Raw genomic sequence first — 25,386 nt, forward strand, 5'->3', positions numbered from 1 at the left:
ACTTTTAACTCTTTATAATGACCCAGTTCCTACGTGATTTGGCCTGTTCTTCCTCTGAAGCCATCTCTTATCATCTTCCCTTTCCTTCACTCTGCTCTGTCAACACAAGCCTACCCACTCACTACTCCTCAAGTTCACCGATATGCTCCGGCTTCATGGTTTCTGCACTTGCTGATTCTCTGCCTGGGGCACTCTCTCCCTGATACTGCATGGCCACTTCCCTTCCGTCTTTATTCAAATGTCACTAAACGAGTGAGGCGTTCCCTAATTACTCTTTCGAAATTAGTAGCTCCCAACATTCCTTTACACCATATTTTATTTTATTCCAGGTGATTATTACATTTTTATTAATTTTTAAATTGTCTGTTATTAAGTCACCGTATCAGTGATGCTTTCCCTGATCACTCTATATAAACATATCTTCCCCCACCAAACACTGTTCTCATTTAACATGTCTTATTTTTTCCACCATAGTCACCAGCAGGCATTTTACTTGTTTGTCTGTCCCCACTACTAGGAGGTAAACTCCATGAGAACAGATCCTTTGTTCTGTTCATACTGTACCCTATCCCTTTGACCAGTGCCTGGCATACAGTATGAGCTCAATAAATATGTGCTGAATGAGTGGACTCCGTGTGATGAGAACTTCTTCCCCTTCCAACCATCAAATCTACCAATCTTCCTGTGTCTATAGTAATAGAAGCTAAAACACTTACATAATGCTTACTATATGTCAGCATGATTACAGGTGTCTTATGTAATTTATTTCCTTTAATCTTCACAAAACCCTAAGGAAAAGGTATCATTATTATCCCAATTTACAGATGAGGAAACTAAGATGTAAAGAGATGAAATAACATGTCCAAAGTCTCACAGGAAGTAAGTGGTAGAATCAGGATTTGAACTCAAAAAGTTTGGCTCCAGAGTCCATCTTCTACCGTCTCCACCCAGATAGTCTCCCAACCCCTACACAGAATGTTAAGGTCTCTGACAGGAACTTTGCCTTGTTTTGTTCACTGCTAGAATGATTGCCTAGGGCTGTGTATCCATGTGGATCCCTGCCTGGTAATACCATACATGTCACACACCATATGTATAACATTTCCTTTCTCTTGCTTACCTAAAGACAATGATTTCATCAGCCATTTCTTGGCGTCTCTTGTACTGCTGCAAACATATAGAGCAGTAATCCTGCTTGGGATTCAGTCCTCTGGTGACTGAAGCTCTCAGGTTACACAATGACCAATGGAGATCTTGGTTTAGAAGGCTAGTAGTTGTTTCCAGCAGGGTCTATGAAAGACCAAAACAACACACACACACACACACAAATGGTTTATTAAGTGAAAGAGACAGAGGGGGTGAGGGAGGAATAGCACTGTTGAGTTTTCAGCCACAAACAACTGAAGTTAGAATATACTATGAAGGCACACCACTGATAAAACAAACACCAAATACTCCCAAACTTAAGTGGTTAACTTTGCTGTGCAAGTAATAGCAACTGCCTACATTAAGATTCTCAAAATACTTATTAAAAGGCTGTTATTAGTTTCTACTGAGCAACGTGTGCTCTGCCATTCTGTGGCTTAATTCAGTACTGATGGCTTTCGAATGACTAGATAAAGCCAAACCTATTTATTTATTACATTTTTATACTAAGTTCCCTCTGAATGACTCAAAGCGTTAATAAACAACCAAAAAATCCCATTTTTTTGTTTGCTTTTTGTTTTTAATAGAAACTGCATCTGTGGCAATATTTCAAATAACCATTCACTGCAAAAGCTAATGGCCATCACTCAGTTTTCATCTCCCTTGGGCAGAGAGATCACATTTTCCTAATCAGCACTTACAAGTCATTTGAATCTACTTAAGACTATGACATCTGTCAGTAAGCCACATAAAGACATTTTCACAGCTATCACATTAAGTCCTTTTAAGGCTCTGTGTGCTTGTGAAGTATTGTTTTTATACTACCTAATTCTCAACATTCATATATATCATTTAGATGTGCAGTCCCAAATGGGAAGACATACTGCCCATCCTCCTTGCTAGTCCTTTAATTTTATCTGTAATGCAGAATTTTTAGGTCTAACGGTCTTACCACTGCAATTCTTTCCAATCAACCCCATCTTTTCCTCCTCTTCGAAGAGTCTGCAAAAACTTGCTGCCTTGCCCTCAGCTTCCCTTCTGCCAACATGGAGTCCAGGCCTGCAGGGGTGTCTGTTTCACTGGGTACACTGAGCAAAACTGTTCTTAAACACCCTAAGAAAAGCTCTGTCACCCCCAATTTTTCTTTTCTTCTCTTGGATTATTAAGAAAGTAGATACTGTATCTAACATGCCTAAATGGTGCTTTTCCTAGGTGGCTTCATGAGTCACTTTGATGTATACTAAGAAAAAAATCTGTATACCATGCTGGCTCCTATTGGGAACTAATGCTATAGACAGTTCTGAGTTAAAGGAAAACTAATGACCATTTTTGGTTAGTGGCAACTATCTGCTTCAGAATGTTTAAAAGAAAAGGATTTTTTTTTTTTTTGCCATTTTCTATACTCAGGCTGACTCTTTCTTTTCATGGGTTACATCTTTGCGTTAAATTATTTTTCTAGAAAGTTTCTTACACTTTTCATTTGGAAAAAAAGAGCTGTTCCGCTGCTAATGAATCAAATAAATGAGTCCAAATTTGATGCATTTCCACATTCTAGAATATCTCTGTGTGTGGGTGTGTATACATAGATACACCAAGAGATTTAAAAACTTTTTAAAAAGCATACACTTCAATCTACCAAACTTCCATTAAATAGACAGGAATTTTTGAAGAAAAAGTATAGGTGCAAAGAAAAAAGAAATAGCTTTTTTTTACCTTAGGACAGCCTTAGAAATAGAAAGTAGCTTACTTGTTCATAGTTAAAGGTATCCAACATTCCCAGAATCAGTCCCTGGATTTCTCCAAGTTTTCCTTTTCCATAAACTGGATCCTAATTAGAAAAAAGTTGCAAAAATTTATAATTCTGTTCTTGGTATTTTAAGATTAATATATAAGTTATCTGGAACGCCGAATACCCAAACATTTTCCCACAGTCACAAAGTATTTTTTCTTCTATGAACCTTTCAGGGGAAATGCATATCGGTTTCCCTCTGGCCATCACAAATATTTTGAAAAGGTAAATAAAATTTAAGTGGTACAAGCCCCTTACTTAACAATCTTTTTTGCAAGTCTCATTAAAGTTCACCCTGGTTTTGTTTCGGCAAGAAGCTTCCTCTCCTTCATATTAAACATCACCTGTCTCTCTCTGCACCCTTATTTATCTGCTACATTAAAACCAACATTCACCTGAATATCAGAACCTGTCCAACAACCCTTCCTGTGACCCACACTGGGCCACCTCCTGGCCCCCATCAACTAAATTGCTTCAGTTTAGGAGACAAGACTTCAGTTTAGTAGATTAGTTTCTGGATCCAAGCAGCAGCTTTCAGTTTTCCAAAGCTTTTTTCATACTGATAAACAACAGACACCTAGACACCCACTCTCTCCTCCACTGCTTTTCCATTGAGGTATGCCAAGTAACTTGTTTATTATGTACAATTTGGAAAACACTGAAGTGTACAGAAACAAATAATAAAACAGACAAAAAAACCCCCCACAAATCCAGCCACACAGAGATAAACACTATTGATATTCTGATGCACATTTTTTCTAGTCTTGTTTCTGGGAAAGGAGAGAAAGCATAAGAGAGACAGATGTATTTCTTAGTGTAGAGAATTTGAGTATTTTACATACTTTCATGATAGTATATTGTGAGCAGTATCATCAAATTATTTCCTAACAGCCATAGAGTATGAATCACGTGAAAATACCACGTGTCATTCAACCATTCTCTCTTGTTGGACATTTAAGTTTGCCTCCCCCTTCCCAAATCCCACTCATGACTGTTAAATGCTGGTAGCTGTAAATTTTGGTCTGAATCTCTGATTCTTTCTTTAGAGGAGATTTCTAGAAAGGAAATTACAGATTCAAAGAAGATTATTATGGGTATTGATATATACTGCCAAATTGCTCTACCACAAAGTCGTATTATGCAACTTTTATCTCCATCAGCGTATTTGTGTGCTCATTTTACTGTACCTTTGGCTAGGCTGAGAATTATAATTAAAATGTTGCTAATAACTGAGTATGTCAAGTCTATTACTTTACTCTAATATGAGGTTATGTCTGACATAAGCGACTCTCCCATGCCAAAAAGGGGAGTCCAACTCTACAGCAACGATGAAAATAGCTACTATTTATATGTGCCATATCATTACATTCCTTCCAGAACATTTATAAATGAAGAAATTCAAGCTCAGAAAGGCTAAGTAAAATTCCCTAAGATCACAGAACTAGTAAGCAGATACACTGGGATTTGAATCTAGGTACTTCAGAAACCATGTATTTTTTTTTTTTTAAGATGTATTCATTTTAGAGAATGAGTGAGCACGCAGTGGGGAGGGGCAGAGGGAGAGGGAGAGAGAAATCCATGCAGACTCTGTGCTGAGCCCCCCAACATGGGCCTCGACCCCACAACCCCGAGACCACGACCCGAGCCGAAATCAAAAGTTTGACCCCCAAAGGACTGTGCTACCCAGGCACACCAGAAACCATGCTTTTAATTAACATGTTATATTGGTCTCCCCAGTATAGATACATAAACTAATAAAGTAAATAATAAGCTAATGTTTGCTGGAAAATACGGGTAACATTCTGGTTACTTCTTAGGGAGTGGTTGTGATTAAAATCCTGGTGCATTAGGGGCACCTGGGTGGCTCAGTCGGTTAAGCATATGCCTTAGGCTCAGGTCATGATCCTGGGGTCCTGGGATGGAGCCCTTCATTAGGCTCCATGCTCAGCGGAGAGTCTGCTCCTTCCTCTGCCCCCTGCTGCTTATGCATGCTCTCTCTCTCTCTCTCTCGAATAAATAAAATCTTAAAAAAAAAATCCTGGTGCGTTAAAAGTAATTGTGAGTTCAGATGTTTAGACAAGACTGTAAAGCAGGAAAAACACATGAGAGAGGTTCAGAAATATGAGAAGAAATCTTGTCTTCCTGCTCTTATAGCACATAGTCGGAGTATTTACTTCTTTTTCTCTTTTAGACTCTGATGATGGCTCTTGGAAGACTGGGTGAGTAGTTTCTAACCAAGATCACTTTTCGTTGGTCTAGAGCAGCACAAGATTGTCTGCCATAGGTTCCTGGTCCCTGCTGCTGAGGTTATGCTTGAGAAATGAAAGGCACAGAAAAACTCTGTATTTGTGTACTAATTAACACGTTTACAAGTTTGGATTAAACCATCACTGAAGCTTAATGGGGACATTTTCTGTTTCACAGCTAGAGAATGTGTCACTAAGGTAAAGATACCTGTCAAACATGTGCAGACCATTTATAAAGGGCCAGACCTTAGATATCTCAGACTAATCTTTTATTAGAAAAACAACTCAGGCCATATACTCACCAGATAATTTTTTCTTTTAATTTTTTTTTTTTGCATGGAGATAGATCCTTGTTAATGCTTCTGAACTTAATTATGCTTAATTATGCTTTTGGTCAGCTCTTAATAAATACAGCTATTTCTCAAAGTATCAAGGGACAGTGTAATACCTTTTTATAAAAAGCACATTATATTATCTACTGTAATACGTGCATTCAATACACTAATATAGCTCTAGCACAGAAAAGCTCTGTCATTTGTTTCTGACAAGGATGGTTTGGAGACTAAAAAGGTCTTTAAAAGGTTAAATTCTGGGAAAAGGAAGAAATCTTTATAGGTCATGTCTATATTTGTATCAGTCCATTTCACTTTAATATGCATAATTTAAAGGCAAAATCATGAAAATTACCTCATGCTGGGACAACACATAAATTATAAAGTGCAAAAGGGAGCTCAAGGCTTCTAGCACAGCATGTACACAATCCACTAGCTTTTCAAATTATTTTCCAAAGATGTCAGATTCTTCAGCAATGAATAACTGCTGAGGTTTCTCTTCAACTTATTTGTAAACCATAAAAGAAGAGTACACTTGGGCACTTCACGGAAACCTAGTTTTTAAAAAGCTCTTTAGAAAAAGATGGATGGCCACTTTTCCCTGCTCTTGCTTTCTGGGACCTACTGTAGCATGTATGTGGTTTGTTTTGTAATTAAAATCTTTCCCAATCAAGCAGTACTTTAAAATATGAATAATGCCCTCAGTAGGTCAGCATATAAATCATTTGTTTGCTTTAATTTCCTCAGTAAGACAGTCACAAACAGCTTCTCAGAAGCCAAGAATTACTTTTTGCCATAGAGGAAAGCTCAATAAAAGCAAATTGTGAAGGCAGAATCTATATAACATAAATATGGTCCCTTAAAAACACTCCCAACTAACCTATCATCTACTGTTCATGGAAGAAGGCTGCACAATTCAGGTTCCAAGCATCAGTCTGAATAAATATTTAGAGGTCAAGAAGATCTTTGAGAACCTCCTATCATGAGAACATCTCTGGAAAAACAGTAACTGTCTGAGCAACTGCTCAGTCTAAATAACTGTTACTCCCTCTCTTCTCTCCAGGGGACCTGATAAAGGGAGGTGGATCTGAAATACGCCAGGGCTGATGGTAGGTACAGAAGGCCTAAACTTCGGAGTTGGAAGACCTAGGTTCATGTTCCAGCTATGGCCACTTAATAACTGAGTAAGCTAAGGAAAGGTATTTAATGTAGCACTTTCCTCACGAGCAACGTGGGGATCTCACTACTTCCCCAGCTTAATGTACACAGAGGTGAAAGGAGATAAAGAACACAAAAGTGCTTTATGAACTGCTGAGAACTACTGAGGTGATTGAGCCAGCTAATATTTATCGAGTATATACTATGTTCCATGTACTCTGCTGAAACACAGGAAATAATCTAGAAAATATTCTAGTGGAGAACACTTGGCAGTGGATTAGAAACTGGGACTAATGAAAAAAAAATGATGACAAGGGACAAGATAAAAACAAGAACAAAAACAAAAAACCACCCCAAAACCTAAGAACATAAAAACTCCTGGTTAGAGTAGCTGATAACAGATATAACAGATCAACTACTTGAAACACATAATCTACCAAAACTCACACAAGGAGAAATAGATAATAAACAGGCCTGGGTCTCTTAACCAAATCGAATCCTTAAGTAATAACATTTCAAAATAGAAGGCATCAGGCCCACATGGTTTCACTGGTTTATTCTACCAAATATTTAGGAAGAAATTATACCAATATCCTACAATCTATTTCAGAAAACAGAAGCAGAGGGAACACTTCCTAACTCATTTGATGAGGCCAGCATTACCCAGACAAAACCAAAGACAATCTCAATCAAAATGCTGGCGAGTTACTTTGTGGATAGAGACAATATGATTCTACAGTTTATATTGGAAAGGCAAAAGACCCAAAATAGCTAACACAATATTGAAGAAGGACAAAGTCAGAGGACTGATACTACCTGATTTTCAGATTTACAAAGCAGCTGCAATAATCAAGATAATGTGGCACTGGCAAAAGACCAAACAAATAGATAACTGGAAAAGAAGAGAGCACTCAGAAATAAACTCCCATAAATATAGTCAACTGAGCAAAGGCTGTTCAATGAAGAAAGGAATAGTCTTTTCAACAAATGGTGCTGGAGTTGGAACAACTGGACATCCACATGTAGAAAAATTACTCTAGACACTGCCCTTATATCTTTCATAAAAATTAAATCAAAATGGATCACAGACCTAAAATGTAAAATGCAGAACTATAAACTTCTAGAACATGGGAAAAAAATCTAAGTGACCTTGGGTTTGATGATGAGTTTTTAGATACAACACTAAATACATAATCCATGAAAAAAGTCCCTGAAAAGTTGGATCTCATTAAAATTAAAAAAAAACCCTCCACTTAATGAAAAGACACTGTTGAGAGAATGAAAAGACAAGCTACCAACTGGGAGAAATATGTGCAAAATATATCTGACAAAAACTTGTATAAAAAATATACAAAGAACTCTTAAAACTCAACAATTAAAAAACATAAACAACCCAAATAATGGGGATACACGGATGGCAAGTGAGCACATAAAAAGGTGTTCAAAGTAATTGTTCATTAGGGAACTGCATATTAAAACAGTAAAACCACTACACACCTATTAGAATGGTTAAAATCCAAAACACTGGATTTATGGACATTTGCTTTATAGCCCAAAGAACAGTCTATCTTGGTAAATATTCCATGTACAACTTGAGAAGAATGTGTATTCTGCTGTTATAGTTGATATGTAAATGTCAACTAGGTCAAAGTGGTTAAAATTGTTTGGCAGAAATGTGTTGTCATCTTTATTTTTATTCCTTTTTTCTCTGGCTGCTTTTAAGCTTTTCTGTTAATACCTGATTTTGAACAACTATGATGTGCCTTGTAGTTTTCCTCATATTGCTCAGGTTTGGGATTATTGATCTGTGTGCTAATAGTTCTCAATAAATCTGAAAAATACTCAGCCAGTATTTCTTCAAGTATTTTTTTTTTTCTGACACCCTGTTTTCAGGATTCCAAGGACACATATTTTGGGCTGCTTGAAATTGTCCCAGAGTTCACGAATTCTTTTTTTTTTAATTCACTTTTCTCTGTTTCATTTTGCATAGGCTGTATTGCTAGGTTTTCAAATTCACTTATCTTTTCTTCTGCTTTGGTGTCCTTGTCTGCTAATTCTAATATCCAACGTCATATCTGGGTTTCATTTTCCAGCTTTTTCGAATACCTTGTAATTTTTGATTCAATATCATATACTATAAATTTTACACTGTTGGGACCTGGATATTTTTGTATTCCTAGGAGTATTTTTAATCTTTGTTCTGGGATGCAGTTAAATTACTTGGAAAGTATGATCCTTTCAGGTCTTGCTATTAAGATTTGCAAGGCATGACTGGAGCTATGTGTAGTCTAGGGCCTTTTCCCATTATTGAGTACTTCTGAGTACTCTACCCCATGTTCTGTGCATTATGAGGTCTTCATTCTAGTCTTGCTGTTGGCCCTGTGTGAGTGCAAGTATTATTCCCTCCGAACCTTCCAGGTGGTTCTTTCCTTGGCCTAGCTAGTTTCCTCAGATCAAGCACTTATACTTGAGAGGGGGGCCTTCTGCACATCTCCAGAGTTCTCTTGCCTGGTACTTGCCTACAAACTCTGGCCACCTTGGTCTCTTGATTCTCAGCTCCATCTCCTCAAAGCAATGAATATGTTGGAAACTGGCTGGGATCCCCCTTCCTGCACTATTGCCTAGAAAGTCTCTCAAGACGTTAAGCTGGGGCAAACATAGGGCTTACCTTGTCTGGTTCCTGTCTCTTAGTTATCAGTGACCTTTATTGCCTGATATCCAGTTTTTTTAAAACATTTCATATACTTTGTCCAATTTTTTGGTTGTTTCAAGCAAGGGGGCAAATCCGGTCTCTGTTACTCTATTTTGGTTCAGAAGTGGAATCCCTCCACCCTTGACTTTTATTCACTCTAAAAATATTTAGTTCCTACCATATGCCAGGTGCCTCTGGGCTAGGTAATGGTGATAGAGTACTAGCAAAGGAAAGTCTTATTCCAAAGGTCCTTCCGTTCTAATGGTAAATAAAAATCGATAAATAGACCTGATTCTTAAATGTTTTCAAGAATCCACTTTTAGCCTTCTGCTTTTCTCGCTAATTCGTTTCCTTCTAAAGTTCACCGAGTTTCAAGAACTGAACTACCACTTCCGTGTTGACAACTTCCAAGTCTGTCTCCACTTTTACCTCTTCCCATAAAGTCCAGTCTCATATTTCCCCACTGCTCATTGTTAGTCACATGAAACATGAGTTCTTATGTTTCCCTACCTCTAAACGTCAAAAAGTCAAGTGGATTCTACTAATTTCCAAATCCATCTTCTCCTAGCCGTTCTATGCAACTCGATTAACAAACTTTGAGTACCTATTACATTCTGGGTATTTCTAGGCCTTCAGTCTTGATCCCTTCCAGTTTATCCTGTATAACATATTGGCTGAATGATTTTTCTAAAGAGAATCGTCATCCCATCATTCCTCTGCTTAAAATCCTTTGATGAGAATCTCCTAATGTTAAAATTAAATCCGAAGTCCTACCTTATGCTTCACAAAGCAATTAAGAACACAGTCCCTGCCAGTCTCTCAAATTTCAGCTCCGTGACTCACCTTTATTCTTGTCCTATGTTCCAAGCATACTTAACACTTGCAACTCCTCCAAATGTACCATGTTTTACCTCACATTCTTTGTATATATAGTTCACTCTCCTTAGAATAGTCCTATCTCCTTTTTCCCCCTAATTCCTTTAGGCTATTTAAGATTCAGTTCAGACATTTCCTCCTCCAGGAAATCTTCCCAAATCCCCCAGTCTGTTTCAGATATACTTTTATTGGTACTCCTTTGACTAGATATATTCAGAAACCCAACTCATTCCAACTTATTAAAAAAACATAACTATTGTAAAGATACTGGGCTGTTTCAAGGATCCAAGCAAAGGAATGCAGGCGAGCCTTTAGAACTACAATGAAGGACTCAAATGCCATCAGGCATCAAATGCCACGTCTCCTCTCCCTGTGTCTTGAATCCTCTCCTGGTGTCTTCTCTTCTTCATGCATCTTGTCTATTCTCCTCTTTGTGTGTCTGCTTTACTTTTCTCCTTCTCTCTGTAACTTTTTTTTACTATTTCAGCCACATGATGGAAAAGCAGTCACTGTCAGTTGCTGAACTTTGTACCTTATATAACGTAGAGACCTGAAGAGAGGCTCATTCGTCCTTTTCAAGTCTAGTTCTATAATTTCCTGGAAAAGGCACTGACTGGGCCCTGCTTAGGCCAGTTGCTCACCCTGAGTCAATCTAGTGGAGTCAGGGTCCTGCTGTCAGATGCTGCTCCTGCTGTAATCACATGGCCTGAAAATGCAGGGATAAAGTGGCAATCACCCTATGTGGGGTTCACAGCAGAGAATCCTCCAGGTGACCACCATTACTTGCTTAGAGCCCAAAGAATAGCATCAGAACATTTTCTGTCTCTCATAAAAGCTCTTTTAGGACAAGAGCTAAGCGTTTCATCTATACAGGAAATGACCAAACAGGGTAACATATAATTAATAAACAAATTAGTTAACTCCTCACAAGACCAGGCACTAAAACAACTGAAAAGCTTACACGATGTAATAGGAAAGAGCGTAAGTTAGGAGGTGAGAGACTTCCGTGGTAGCCCGGGTTCTGCCACTAACAGCAGACCAAGTACTAACTTTTCTATACTTCAGTTTGGTCCTTCATCAACAGAAATTTCTGTAGTAGCCCTACCTACCTGAAGAGATTGTTGTGAGCTTCAAATGAGATATTATCTGTGAAAGCACCTTGAAAAAAATAAAAATCTCTATACAAGTATAAGGTAGAGTTATTATTATAGTAATCACAAACATGCAAAAGAGGAATTTAAGAAAGAGCATACCCTCCTGGTTAGTGAGAGTAGAAGGTGGAAGGTACCTTTTCTACCACTGAAGGCAGAAAATGCTCAGAATACAATTCAAATGAATGCCAAAAAAATAAAAAAATAAAGTAAGTGCCAATGTAACTCAAAATAAAGTGAAGATTTTCTAATATCAAAAGCCTTCAAAGTTAGGAGCCTTGAAAAACAAAATTTTTAAAAATCGCATGCTTTTGCCAAGAGAAAAATCGATTTTTGTTTATTGTAATTTATGTATCAAAGTGTGGTTAAAGCTCAACATAAAGCAAAATGCATACATTGAGAGAGAAGCCACTTTTGACTTTATCATTTTTTCTATACTTGGTAAATTAAAGTATTTCTGCCTTATGGAATTACTACTTTGTATATGATTAAAAACATTATGACTAACATATTCTAAAATGGATATAAGAGAAGTAGTTTATATCAAAGAACTTTCCACCACATGATAAGGATCAAATGAGAGAGTGCGTGTGCAGATACATAAACTGATGAGAGCCTATGGATGCAGCAGTCTGTATCAGCAAAGGCCCAGACACTTCATACCAGATGCAAGTTGAGTTTGGCAAGTCTTAAAAGAGAGCTGCCAGGGACATTCTTTTTTTAAGATTTTATTTATTTGACAGAGAGAGACACAGCAAGAGAGAGCACAAGCAGGGGGAGCGGCAGGCAGAGCGGCGGCAGGGAGAAGCAGATTCCCCGCAGAGCAGGGAGCCCAATGCGAGGCTCGATCCCAGGACCCTGGGATCATGACCTGAGCCGAAGGCAGATGCTTAACGACTGAGCCACCCAGGCGCCCCTGCCAGGAACATTCTTGATGGGAGAAAAATCATTTGAGAATTATAAAGACCAGTGGCATCATAGTACTGTTTTTTTTGGTGGGTTGTTCTGGGTTGGTTGGTTGGTTGGGGGGGGTGGGGTGGGGTGTGTGTGTGTGTTGCATAAAATGAAGGAAGACAAAATGGATTCTAAGGATTATTCCTGCTGTTTCCCCAGGAATGTTCACAGATTGTTCGAAAAATATATCTTAGGGTATTTTTAGTGTTCTTTTGATGATGTTGGGAACGTTCAGGCCTTTTTGCTGAAGGAAATAGGCTGAAATGATATTTCCTACAAAGACTGTGGATACAAAGTTGGGTAGAATTTAGAACAGGGGATAAGTGCTGGGCATAAAAAAATTTTTTTATGATGAGTTGGAAAACCTAAGTTACAACCAATGATTAAGAAATGCCTATATTAATGTGTAGGTTATCTTTTTTTTAATCTAAAAAAGCACAATTAGCTGGAAATAAATGGTGGTTCTCTCCCAGTTAGCACATGAACAGGAAGCCTGTATATCTGAATCCCCAGATGCCAGGGAACTCGTGAAGGCTGCACATCCTCACAGAAGGTCGCCAGTGTGTGCCAGGTAAACCCACACTCCTGGAGCACCAGGAAAGGCTCAAGGAAGACGGTCATAAGTTAGATAGTCAGCAAGGTCAAAACTCAGCTGCGTTACTCTAGAGACCCATTTGAACATTAGCTTAATTTGTTATTTAAGCATAACTAGAATATTAGTTGAAACTGATCAACATTGAATTTTCTCCCCTTTTAACTCACCTGTAAGATTCTTTGCAAGATTGATGGGAGGGCAATAAATGCAGCCATGCTGTTTAGAACTTGCATGGTCAAAGATTTCAGAGCTGTTAAAATAATAAAATGTTAATATTAAGGTTAGTTTAAAATAAGAGGTTTTGGTTTTCCCTATAAGTCAGTGGAAAATAGTGGATTTATATAAAAGCTTCCTAGAAACTTAGCTAACCAGGGCCAGTTGGATATTTTAAAGGTAACTGCTGATAAGTAACAAAGCTACTATTACTCAAGACAAATGACAGAATTGGTGCCATAGAAAGAACTAAACATAAAAGGTGAGATTAACACTATACTATGATTGCATTAAGAAAAACAGTAAGACTATGATACTGGGAGAAGGTATCATAGTGAAAATTTTTCACAGATAAAAACGGGTGATGGTATAGGTGGACTCTGATGAATGTAATTACCGTCAGGGTGTAGATGAGGTGCAGCTGAACCAGACAGCTTCTGAGGGGCCATCATTGCCTCCAACAATGGAAACCAAAGGGCCTATAATGTCAGAGGAAACCAAAGCGCTGTTATTTTTAAGATTAACATCAGCATAGTGTTTTACAGGTTGAGATGTACCTCTCACATACATTTGTTTATAAACCTTTTAAAAAGAAAAGATAGAACACTTGACTGCGAAGAGACAAGACAGTAAGAAGCAATGACCACAGCTAGAACAGGTATCTTTACCACACGCCTTGGGAAAATAAAGAAACTGAAATAAGTCTAGACCTTGGAACTGCAACCTTCTGGGCTTCAGGAGAAGGCCCGTTCTGATACACCATGCTATATGCGCACCACTGACCAAGTCTAAGTGACCCCTTGTACTGCAGGAGAGGACAGAGGACCACCTGCCCCCTCTGCTACCTTACCCCCCCCATTTCTCTTCAGCCACATCAAGCAACAGAAATGAATAAAGGCTGTCCAAAGTTTTGTCCTCTACAAAGCGCTGTTCTGTATTTCCTTAGTCATCATAGACCCAGAAGTAGAAGTTAACGTTATTTCAATGAACATTTCCAACCACATCAGGAGATAAATTAATAGACCCACCATTTATTTATTCTTATGATGTTGGGTCCTCAATTAAATGATTTACACACAGTTTCTCATTTCAATCTCGTAACAGCCTTGTACAATAAGAATGATCTTCACTTAAGAAACTGAAGTTTAGAAAAGTAATTTGCCAAAGATCATACTACCAGTAAACTGGTACTCTGACTCCAAATTCTGTGCTCTTCCTTTTTTTGGGGGGGGGGGATCTTTAATCAAAAATCAAACTAATACATTTTAAACTTTCAAACATGGTTTCTTGTTGGACAATCATTTACAAAGGCCTTAACTCTATGTCTTGAGAGGAATCTATTCCTGCAAACATGTGGGAGTCATTAAGAAAGGTCAGAGGAGAACAAGAGTGGTTATTGAGAGAAGAGGGCATGTTCTGTACTCCACCACTTGACCCAGTACAAGTTCTATGGCACTGGAGATATGGGAGCCTCTTAAGGCAAAGGGGGACAGACTGCGGGTCCTGTAACTTTTCCACTGGGTGACCTTCCAACTGAAGAGCTCTACTAGAAAGCCTTTATCTGCTCCCATTTAAGGTTTTATAAGGCCCAAGATTTTATACTGATAACCTTTTTTTTTTTTTTTAAAGATTTTATTTATTTATTTGAGAGAGAGAGAGAGCATGAGAGGGGGGAGGGTCAGAGGGAGAAGCAGACTCCCTGCTGAGCAGGGAGCCCGATGCCTAGATGCCTCCATCCTGAGACTCCAGGATCATGACCTGAGCTGAAGGCAGTTGCTTAACCAACTGAGCCCCCCCAAGCACCCCTATACTGATAACTTTTGATGTATTTCTTCAAGTTCTCAAGATACTGGTTTTAACTATATTACATACTGGCAATCTTTTATTTTATTGAAATTTTAATTTATTTAGTACTCGTGAATTTTTAGTCTTATATTTTATTCTTAGATAGCTTTACTTAGCTTACCTTTTAGTTGCCTATTTTAACATGTTTTTATAACCACATCATTTATTTCTGTGTAGTTAATTTTAATTGTGTAATTTAATTATATATGCTTACCTTTTGTTTTTACATATTTAATATGTTTAGAAATTTGATTTTTAAATTTCCTTATTTAATCCAGACAATTTAGAAGAATTACCTTTGTAAAGATTAGCTGTTTCTAGACTATAAATGGTAGACTGGGGGAAGCATGGTTGTAGAGGTAATAGCCACGGGATATGTTCATACTCTACACAGAGAAATTATTTTTCTCTAATTAAATCTCCACACGAACCATCCCCTGACAGCGAGCAACAAACTAAACCTGAATTCCTTTCTTATGCTGTGTAATAAACAGCTTTCTTTTCAGGGAATTATATGCATAACAAAGCCAAACTCTTCGTTATATGTAATCACTGTGTATTAGGGCAGCCCCATAAACAGATATACAAAGGCAGGACAGGTAGAGATTCAACTTGAGAAAGGACTAATAGCCCAATTTTCTGCAGTCTGCTTTAAGTAAATACTCATAACATTAAATCTTGTGATGACAACTTCTGGAAAGAGATATTATTAACGGTCCACTGTCAGACTTTCGAATACTTCCAATCTTCTAGTTAGTTGAGTGTCTGTGGCAACAGCTCTTGTTCTCACTCTCTCCAAAACAAAGAGAATCAAGACAAACCACCATTAAAATCCCCCACACTTAATGTCTGGTATTATATAAAATCAGTCTAACATTTTTCACATAAGATAGTATTTATATAAAATTTACATTCAAATATTTTTGTTGTTATTATGAAACTCGTTCAGAAACAAAGCAGAAACCAGTTGTTGGAGGGTGTGTGTGTGTGTGTGTGTGTGTGATGAAACTCGTTCAGAAACAAAGCAGAAACCAGTTGTTGGAGGGTGTGTGTGTGTGTGTGTGCGTGCGTGTGTGTGTGTGTGTGTGTGTGTGTGTGTGTGTGTGTGTGTGTGTCTAAGACAGGGAGAGACAGACTTCTCTTACACGCAGCCAGTGAATGGCGTAACAATAGCCATAGAGAAGTAAAAATTTCAAAGGATAGGTAGAAGTCTAACATCTAATATTTTTACTAAAACAAATTCCAACTCAGACAAAAAAAAGATCGAGTAAGTTCTCCTTTTGCCACATCAAAAGAAGCATTGTTCCTGTCTCTGATTAAGAGATACAGAGTTCATATATAGTCAGAATAATCCCTAGAGTTCTGGAGGCATGGATTTTATAACTAATTCTACCATTAATACATGTGAATCTGGACATACTTCAGCTTATGTGAACCTAAACAGCCCTACTTACAAAACATAATTATCCTTTTTCCTTAAATTTTCCATGAGAAGATGGAGGAGTATCAAATAGATATTGGCGAAGAGATGGAAGGGTTGAAAAGTGAAAAAGACTTAGAATTAAGTATGTATGAACACAGCTTAAAGAATTCTACCCTTTTATGTTTCTCTATCAAAATGTAACCAAGTCCAGGGATGCCTGGGTGGCTCAGATGGTTAAGCGTGTGCCTTCGGCTCAGGTCATGATCCCAGGGTCCTGGGATGGAACCATGCTCTGCGGGAAGCCTGCTTCTCCCTCTCCCGCTCCTGCTCCCCCTGCTTGTGTTCTGTCTCTGGCTGTCTCTCTCTCTGTCAAATAAATAAAATCTTAAAAAAAAAAAAATGTAACCAAGTTCAAATACACCCAGCCAACCAAAAGATAAATGAAAATAAAAACTTAGGAATAGAAAAATCATGGCAAAAGGACTGCTGAAAAACCCGTAATACATTTTCAAAAGATTAAACAATTTATGGGAATTGTGGACACAGAAAAGAATGTATGTGTTATTAGCCTCATGAGGTAAAATAACATAACTAATTAAAATTAAGAGGGATGGAGAAGAGAGGTTGGAGCAAACCTGAGTTCACGTAAATTTCCTTACTGGCTTGGCATCACAGATATTATAAAAATGGAAATGTAATTATAAACAATGATTCCAATCTATTACAGTCATTCAGATTTTTTTTTAGGCTGTAGTGATATTAATTAAGAGATAGTATGGTGAAGAAATACTTATTCAGAAAGTTTCCTGAGATTGAATACTATATTTATTTGTAAAAGCAAGCATTTCCTGATCCAACTTTTCTAAAATTACGTCAACCTTGGCAGATAAAAAGTATCTAGACTGATGGTCACCCAATGATAATGACGGTTATTTCTGGGTGATAGGATCTTACAAGGTAATTTTTAAAAAACATTCTTCTGGGGCGCCTGGGTGGCTCAGTTGGTTAAGCGACTGCCTTCGGCTCAGGTCATGATCCTGGAGTTCCGGGATCGAGTCCCGCATCAGGCTCCCTGCTCGGCAGGGAGTCTGCTTCTCCCTCTGACCCTCCTCCCTCTCATGCTCTCTGTCTCTCATTCTCTCTCTCTCAAATAAATAAATAAAATCTTTAAAAAAAATAAATAAATAAAATAAAAAACATTCTTCTGTGTAACTTTTTGTATTGCAGGATTTTAAAAAAATAATGAGTATGTATATCACACAAAAAACTTTTTTTTAATAAGGAAAAAAATCACCTCTATTATGTAAATGTGCTTGTTGTACACAATTTATCTTCTGAAGGGTTTTTGAAATGTATGGCCTTAAAAAATCATAGACAAAAATGTAAAGTAGAAATTTACCCAACTCAAAAGAACAGAAAACAAAAATAAGTTTATAATTCTCACTGTAACATGTATGGCTAAATAGATATAAAAAAAATCTGCCTTACTTCCCATTTCAGAACCTCAGGAAGAGACAGGGGTTAGGCGGTGCCAAGTCAGAGGCTGCAGCCCGGAGGGGCAGGCACCGAGGAGTTACGATGCCATATCACGCTGCAACTTTTCTTCAGAAAACTGCAGCAGAATGTGGCTGTCAAGTCACATCTCGCCCCCTTAGTTTCTGCTTCCCTGCTGTAACTCCCACCTGCACCAGGTGCTCAGCCATACCTCCTTCAGTTTTGTGCTCTTCCTTTTGGCAGTCTGGAATCTGTTACAGCCGTGGTTCCAACCTTGGCTGTAGAGTGGAATCATGTGGGAAGATTTAGCACTGGGTCTCAATCCAGAGACTTTAATTTAATTGTTCTGGGGTGCAGCCTGAGTGCTGGGATTTTCTCAAAGCTCCCCAAGTGACTGTAATGTGCAGCCAGGGTTGAGAAATTACATCACAGCCTTCTTTGACCTTCTCCAGCTTTCTCTGTATCCCCTGAGGGTTTCCCTCTAGCTCCTCATGCTCATTTTCCTCCACAGAGGATAGAAGAGATGATAAATGACGACACATCCACAGAATCACTACATGGAATACACAAAATCTCAGTCCAAAGGGAACAAGGACATCTAGCATTCATGCGCCTAAATTCTGCAGCACAGCCAGATCTAGGAATATAAAGCCTTTTGTGAGAACAAAGAGGACAGGCACTCCTCACAATAACTTTAGGAGGCCTATACTCCCGGGAGCACTAAACAGTGATTAAAATCCAGTTGAATTAAACTCAGGTGGCTGAGAGGGCAGCAGAAATAGAATTCCTAGTTTCAGATCAGAACAGACTCTGATATGCCTAAGTAGTCATTCTCCTACCTCTCGTTGCTGCTGGTTCAAATTATGTGAATTTCTCTGGCAAAGGGCAATTGTCTCTACCATGGTATCTTCAACATCCTTCAATGAGAGCTCCTCTTTGGTCTCTAGATTCAGAAAAATTGTTAACAACACTTAAGGATAGATTACTGATGATCCTCAGAGCTTCTGTAAAAAAGTTAAACTATTTTTTCTTTGCATAGCACTGGTTTTCTATTATGAAATCTTCCATAAGCATGATAGCAATGCTTAGTAGATTAAAAACAGGTAATTTTATTTCCATGTAAATGCCTCAGATGCACAGGACATATAAAGCACATCACACTTAGCATTTTAATATGCTTTAGCTATGGAACAGCCCCGATTATCTGTTTGTGGGTTAGTCAGCAGAAAGATTACCTTTCACCTTTCTTACTCTACCATTTCTTCTTCCCTCTATTTCTTAGATGTAAGTATTCCAAGATACTATCTTGGGCCCTCTCCTTTTCATTTTCCAATAACTTCACTTCCTCTTGTGGTTTCAACTCTCAGGTCCTTGCTAATAACTTCCAAATATACACCTGAAGTCCTCGTTCCTTTCATCATCTGCAGGGTGAACTTCCCACAGACTCTATCCATCTCTACACGGATGTCCTGCAAGCACCTTAATTCATATGTACAAAAACCCAAATCACTTTTTTTCCTCACTTCCCAAACTAAGTTAATGAAACCATCAACTTTAAGTCAGTTTATAAATCTTCATCATCCCTGATGCTCCCTCCCCGCTTCACCCACACGTCCAAATAAATTGCCACTTCTGTTGATTCTACTTCCATGCCCTCACATGCTCATGCCTTTTACCCTGTGGTGCTCTTCACCTCCTGTGCACTACAGCAACAACCTCTTAATTAAACTTCTGACTTCTAATACTTGCCTCCCTCATTCTCTTTTATACTGTCACAAGCAAATGTATCAGTCTCATCCATAAAAATCATTAAAGGCCTCAAAGTTTTAAAAACAGAACATAAGTAAACCTCTGACCCGAGTAAGCATCTGGCTCATGTTCTCACCCTCTGTACTCTTACACTGCTGCGCTCTTAACTCTTGAGTTCCTGGCCAGGTACTTTCATACTCATGTGCTCCTCAGCCCAGATGCCCTTTCCTTGCTTTTCCCTACCAAACTTCTATTCATCATTCCAGACTTACTTCAAAGGTCACATCTTCCACAAATTACCTTTGATTCATGAGTTACAAATCATTCCCTAATTTTTCACAATCATTTGCCACTGTCACTGTATCTCTTTTCTAATACTTGATTCTTCCAGCATTCAAAGTTTTTATTTACATATCTGTCTCTTTCACAAGACTATAGTTCTTTGGGTAAGAGCTGTGTTTTAGCCATCTGTGTATAACCCATACTAGCACCATGTCTTGCAATGAGCAAACCCTCCAAAATTCTTAGGCACACAGAAAAAATGAAATCTGAGAATAAATAGTGGACATGAGACTATTACTGAAAAACTGATCTTCAAAGAAATTTAAATTCAAAGAACTGGCTTCTTTACACCTATCACTTGGCAAAACACTGTAGTGGTTTTGGGAAAACATTCTTCTTTTCCCTCAATCTCTCATGTAATGTGTGCAAAAATTATTCTAACAACAACAAAAATATCATAAATGCAATAAATCTATCATAAACTGACTAAACAGATTAACAGTACAAAAATAATAATTAAATGTTTAGCTGAACTAAATATGGGACAACCAACTGTTTACTGAGGTTCCAAAAAAGACGCCATATAATACAGAATGTTTCAGATACAACACAGACCCTATCACCTAGGACCTAGCCATAGAAAACACAGATGAATGTAATTTATAGAGAATTAGGGTAAAGGAGTTTAAGGAAATGTGTGGGCCAAGGGGGACTAAGAAATGTGCTGGTGTGTTAAAAAGGTAGGACAATCTAAAAATCACCTATCGAGTGAACTTTGGAAGAGTTATTTTGAAAATTTCAATAATGTGAAAAGAAATCACCCTATTCAAAAGCAGGCAAAGGACTTGAATAAACACTTTGCCCAAGAACATACACAAGTAACCAATAAGTACATGAAAAGATGCTCTCCATTACTGGTCAATGGGGAAATGCAAAGCCAAAGCACACTAAGCTACCACTTGGCACCCAGGAGGATGGCTACTCCCAAGAAAACAGAAAAGAACAAGTGTTGGTGAGGGCTTGGACAGACCGTAACCTTGGCTGGTATGCTGCTGACGGCCAAGTACATTGATGCGGCCACTGGAGAAGCGAGTGTAATGGCCGCTCAAAAATTAACAACAGAGGGGCGCCTGAGTGGCTCAATTGTTAAGCGGCTGCCTTCGGCTCAGGTCATGATCCCAGGATCCTGGGATCGAGCCCCGTATCGGGCTCCCTGCTCTGCAGGAAGCCTGCTTCTCCCTCTCCCACTCCCCCTGCTTGTGTTCTCTCTCTGTCAAATAAATAAGTAAAATCTTTAAAAAAAAATTAACAAGAGAATTACTATTGAATCCAGCAATAGCACTCTGGGAATCCACCCTGAAGAAACGAAAGCAGGGTGTCAGAAAGATATCTGTACAGGCATGTTCACAGCAGGATTCTTCACAACGGCTGGAAGAAACTGAAGTGTCTGCTGACAGACAAAAGGATACAAGAGGTGGTGCACACATAAACCGAAATATTATTCAGCCTTTTTTTTTTTTTTAAATGTTTTATTTATTTATTCATGAGAATGAGAGAGAGAGAGAGAGAGGCAGAGGCAGAGGGAGAAGCAGGCTCCCCGCCTAGCAGGGAGCCCGATGCGGGACTCGATCCCGGGACTCCAGGATCATGACCTGAGCTGAAGGCAGTCGCCTAACCAACTGAGCCACCCAGGCACCCTATTCAGCCTTTTAAAAAAGGAATGAGGGGCGCCTGGGTGGCTCAGTCGTTAAGCGTCTGCCTTCGGCTCAGGTCATGATCCCAGGGTCCTGGGATCGAGCCCCACATCGGGCTCCCTGCTCAGCGGGAAGCCTGCTTCTCCCTCTCCCACTCCCGCTGCTTGTGTTCCCTCTCTTGCTGTATCTCTCTGTCAAATAAATAAAAATCTTAAAAAAAATAAAATAAAATAAAAAGGAATGAGATTCTGACATGTGCTACAACGCGGATAAATTATGAAGATATTCTGCTAGGCCAACACGCCAGACAGAAAAGGGCAAATGCGGGACGATTCCAGTTACAGAAGGCACCTCATCAAATTCACGGAGTGGGAAAGCAGAATGGTAGGTGCCAGGGACCGACCGGGGGCAGGGAATGGGATTAACTGTCTCAGGGGGACAAAATTTCAGCTTGGGAAGTGGAAAAACTTCTGGAGACAGATGCTGGGGATGGTTGCACAACAATGTAAATGGACTCAATGCCACTGAACTGGACCCTTATGAATGATCAAAATGATAAATTTTGTGTTATGTATATTTTACCACAATTTAAAAAAAATGAATCTATTTTCTAAAATGTCAAGGAAAATAATGGGAATTTTATATCTGTCTGTGACAAGGCCATCTAAGATTCTACACTGTCAAGTTTTACTGCTTTGTGCTAAAATTATAGAAATTCACTATAGAAACACTGGCTATTACTGATTAGAAGCTCTGATTTGCTATTGCTCAGTACATTATAGTAACTTTTAGGACATTAGTTATGTACCTCATTTATATATAACTAAAACCTGGCACAGAAATATAACAAAAAAACCCCACTTGCAGTGAAAAGTGCCTACTTTCCTGTACACTGAATGCCACTGACGACTGGCATCACAAAGCCACAATGGTTTACGTGATTTCCTATTATGAGCTCTTGAAAATGAGCTAAAATTGAGATCCATGTTAAAGTATTTACACAAATCAATGTAATTATTATTTAATAAATGCAGTTTGTTAGACAACACCTTTTAAAACACAGGGTCCATGGGAAGAAATAATTGCAAATTACACTCAAGAACTTACTTTCATCTTGATGTGTTATCTCTTGAAGTTTGCTTTGTAGTCTCTAGGAGGTAAAAAAAAAAAAAAAAATGCAGGAGGTAAAAAGAACACAGTTACCTAATCCAAAAATACTTGAACTAACACATTTTTTTATTTTTTAAATTCATTTATTATTATTTTTTTAATTCTTTATTTTTTTAACACCCAGTGCTCATCACAACATGGGCCCTCCCTTATACCCATCACCCGGACCAACATTTTAAAGGAAAAACCTGAAGAAACAACCAAGTTATGAGGAATGGTCCCTTACTGTCATTCAGAAGAGAATTCTTGTGTATACATAAAGCATAGCTAGCAGTTTTGGAAGGGACCCAAAATATCAAGTGTCACTTATCCTTCCCCACTTCTGCTTCTGTTTTACCATCATACAGTCATCAATAACATTCTCTAGGCACAGTAATAAGGAGTAGGATTTATCCAGACTTTGGGTAAGGGAATCAAATTCATACTGGGCTAGGAGAAAAAGGGGTGGGTGGGAAGGGTGGGAATAAAAAAAGAACATAAAGTCTGTCTCCAGAGCATAGGGCACAGCCTTGAGTGTGACACCTCTAAATATGCAATTGCAGTGTCCATTGCTATACCAAATACTAGATCCTTAGAAAGCCTTAAATGATATTCCAAAGGTTGTTTTTTTTTTTAAAGATTTATTTATTTTAGGGAGACAGAGAAAGAGAATGCGGGGGGAGGGGTGGAGGAAGGGGGAGAAAGAGAAGCTCAGGCAGACTCCCCGCTGAGTGAGGAACCCCACGTGGGGCTCAATCCCATGACCCTGGGGATCATGACCTGAGCTGAAACCAAGAGTTCAACGCTTAAGTGACTGCACCATACAGGTGCCCCTCAAAGGCTTCTTAATATACACTGAGGCTGACCTTAATATATCCTTTCTACTCCAAATTTGCTCCTTTCCTTGAGGTCCCTTACAGGCTAATAATGTAAAGCTAAAAATCACACAGCTGTCATTAACCACTCCCTCTTATTCCTTCCATACCATATTCAAATGATCAATGGTTCTCAAGTCCAATTCTCTCCCCACTCCACCACCACCACCACTATCCCTAGCTCAAGCCTCATGGATTCATTACTTGTACTACACAGCCTCGCAAGTGCCCTCTGCTTCCTCCCCAAGTTTTACTTCCCCCTTCTCTGTAGGCCCCCCATCCTCCTATAGTTACCAGAGCAGTCTTCATGAAACAACATCATGTCAGTTCTTTTGCTTAAAAACCTTTAATTGATCCGGTGTGACAACAAATTTGTCCTAATTCTTTAGGGTGTCCTACAAAATCTTCCCAAATCTGGACCCAGCCTTTGCTTCTAGCCTCGTCTGCCTATACATTGATAGTGGAGCCCTAGTTGAGCTGCTGGATTCTCTCCTAGCAGTTCGTATTTCTTTGTATTCCCATGCCTTTGTAAATGATGGTCTTATTCCCTGCAAGGATATCCTTCTTCTCTTTCCCCCATCCATGCCAGGAATACTTTTAATTTATCCTTTAAAAATAGATTCATGGTATCTTCAACAAATAAACTGCAAGGAAAAAAGAGATGTAGGGGTAACTTACACATTAAAAGAGGCTGAGAGCCTCCACAAAGCCTCTGTGGACTATTCTTCCTAGCCTGGTTAGTGATTACATAGCTAGGAAAAAACTAGAAGCCAATACGGAACTTTTTTTTTTTAATATAAATAGGATATCCCTAATCCTTAGCTAGATGACAATATTTAAAATCACTGAGATAATACTTCATACTCATTAAAATGGTTACTACCAAGAAAACAGTGTTGGAGAAGATGTAGAGAAATTAAAACCCTCGTGCACTGCTGATGAGAATGTAGAATGGTGTAGCCACTACAGAAAACAATATGGCAGTTCCTTCAAAATTAAAAATAGTATTATCATTTAATTTAGTAATTCCATTCTGGTTATATGCTCAGAAGAAATGAAAGCTGGGTCTTGAAAAGATATCTGTACACCCATGTTCACAGCAGTATTATTCACAATGTTCAAAAGGTGGAAGAAATACAAGCGTCCATCAATGGATGAATGGATAAACAAAATGTGGCATATACATAAAATGGCGTACCATTCAGCCTTAAAACTGAAATTCTGGCACCTGCTACAACATGGATAAATCTTGAAGACTTTATGATAAATGTACACAAAAAAGCAAATACTGTGTGATTCCATGGATATGAGGTAGAGGAGTCAAATTCATAGAGTCAGAAAGAATGGTGGTTAGTAGGGGCTGGGGAGGGATTATTATTTAATGGGTACAGAGTTTCAGTTTGGGAAGCTGAAAAAGTTTTGGAGATGGATGGTGGTGATAAATGCACAACAATGTGAATATACTTAATGACACCAAAATGGTAAATTTTTGTAATATATATTTTATAACAATTTAAAAAGTAGATAAAAATTTTTGTAGAAAATGGATAAAACACCAACTGTCGGTGAGAATGTGTAGCAACCAAAACTCTCATACGTTATTGGAGGGGATGTAAAAGAATAACCACTTTGGAAAGAGGTGTGATCATTTCTTACAAAACTAAACCTACACCTATCCTGTGACCCAGCAATTCCACTCCTTGGTATTGACTTCAGGAACATG

General features: G+C 38.5%; 1 protein-coding gene across 3 annotated transcripts in view; it reads right to left on the minus strand.

The window, feature by feature from the left end:
• Positions 1-25,386, minus strand: part of VPS8 (VPS8 subunit of CORVET complex) — a 237,786-nt gene that overhangs the window by 51,896 nt on the left and 160,504 nt on the right. For all 3 annotated transcript variants that reach the window (XM_044914623.1, XM_044914617.1, XM_044914619.1), the window contains 6 exons: positions 22,747-22,789; positions 18,754-18,857; positions 13,550-13,631; positions 13,107-13,189; positions 2,894-2,974; positions 1,121-1,290 (listed from right to left, as the gene is read on the minus strand). In XM_044914623.1, coding sequence (XP_044770558.1) covers positions 1,121-1,290; positions 2,894-2,974; positions 13,107-13,189; positions 13,550-13,631; positions 18,754-18,857; positions 22,747-22,789 — 563 coding nt within the window. The remainder of the gene's footprint in view (positions 1-1,120; positions 1,291-2,893; positions 2,975-13,106; positions 13,190-13,549; positions 13,632-18,753; positions 18,858-22,746; positions 22,790-25,386) is intronic.

Source organism: Neomonachus schauinslandi, chromosome 1 (assembly GCF_002201575.2).
Source record: "Neomonachus schauinslandi chromosome 1, ASM220157v2, whole genome shotgun sequence".
Lineage (NCBI taxonomy): Eukaryota > Metazoa > Chordata > Mammalia > Carnivora > Phocidae > Neomonachus > Neomonachus schauinslandi.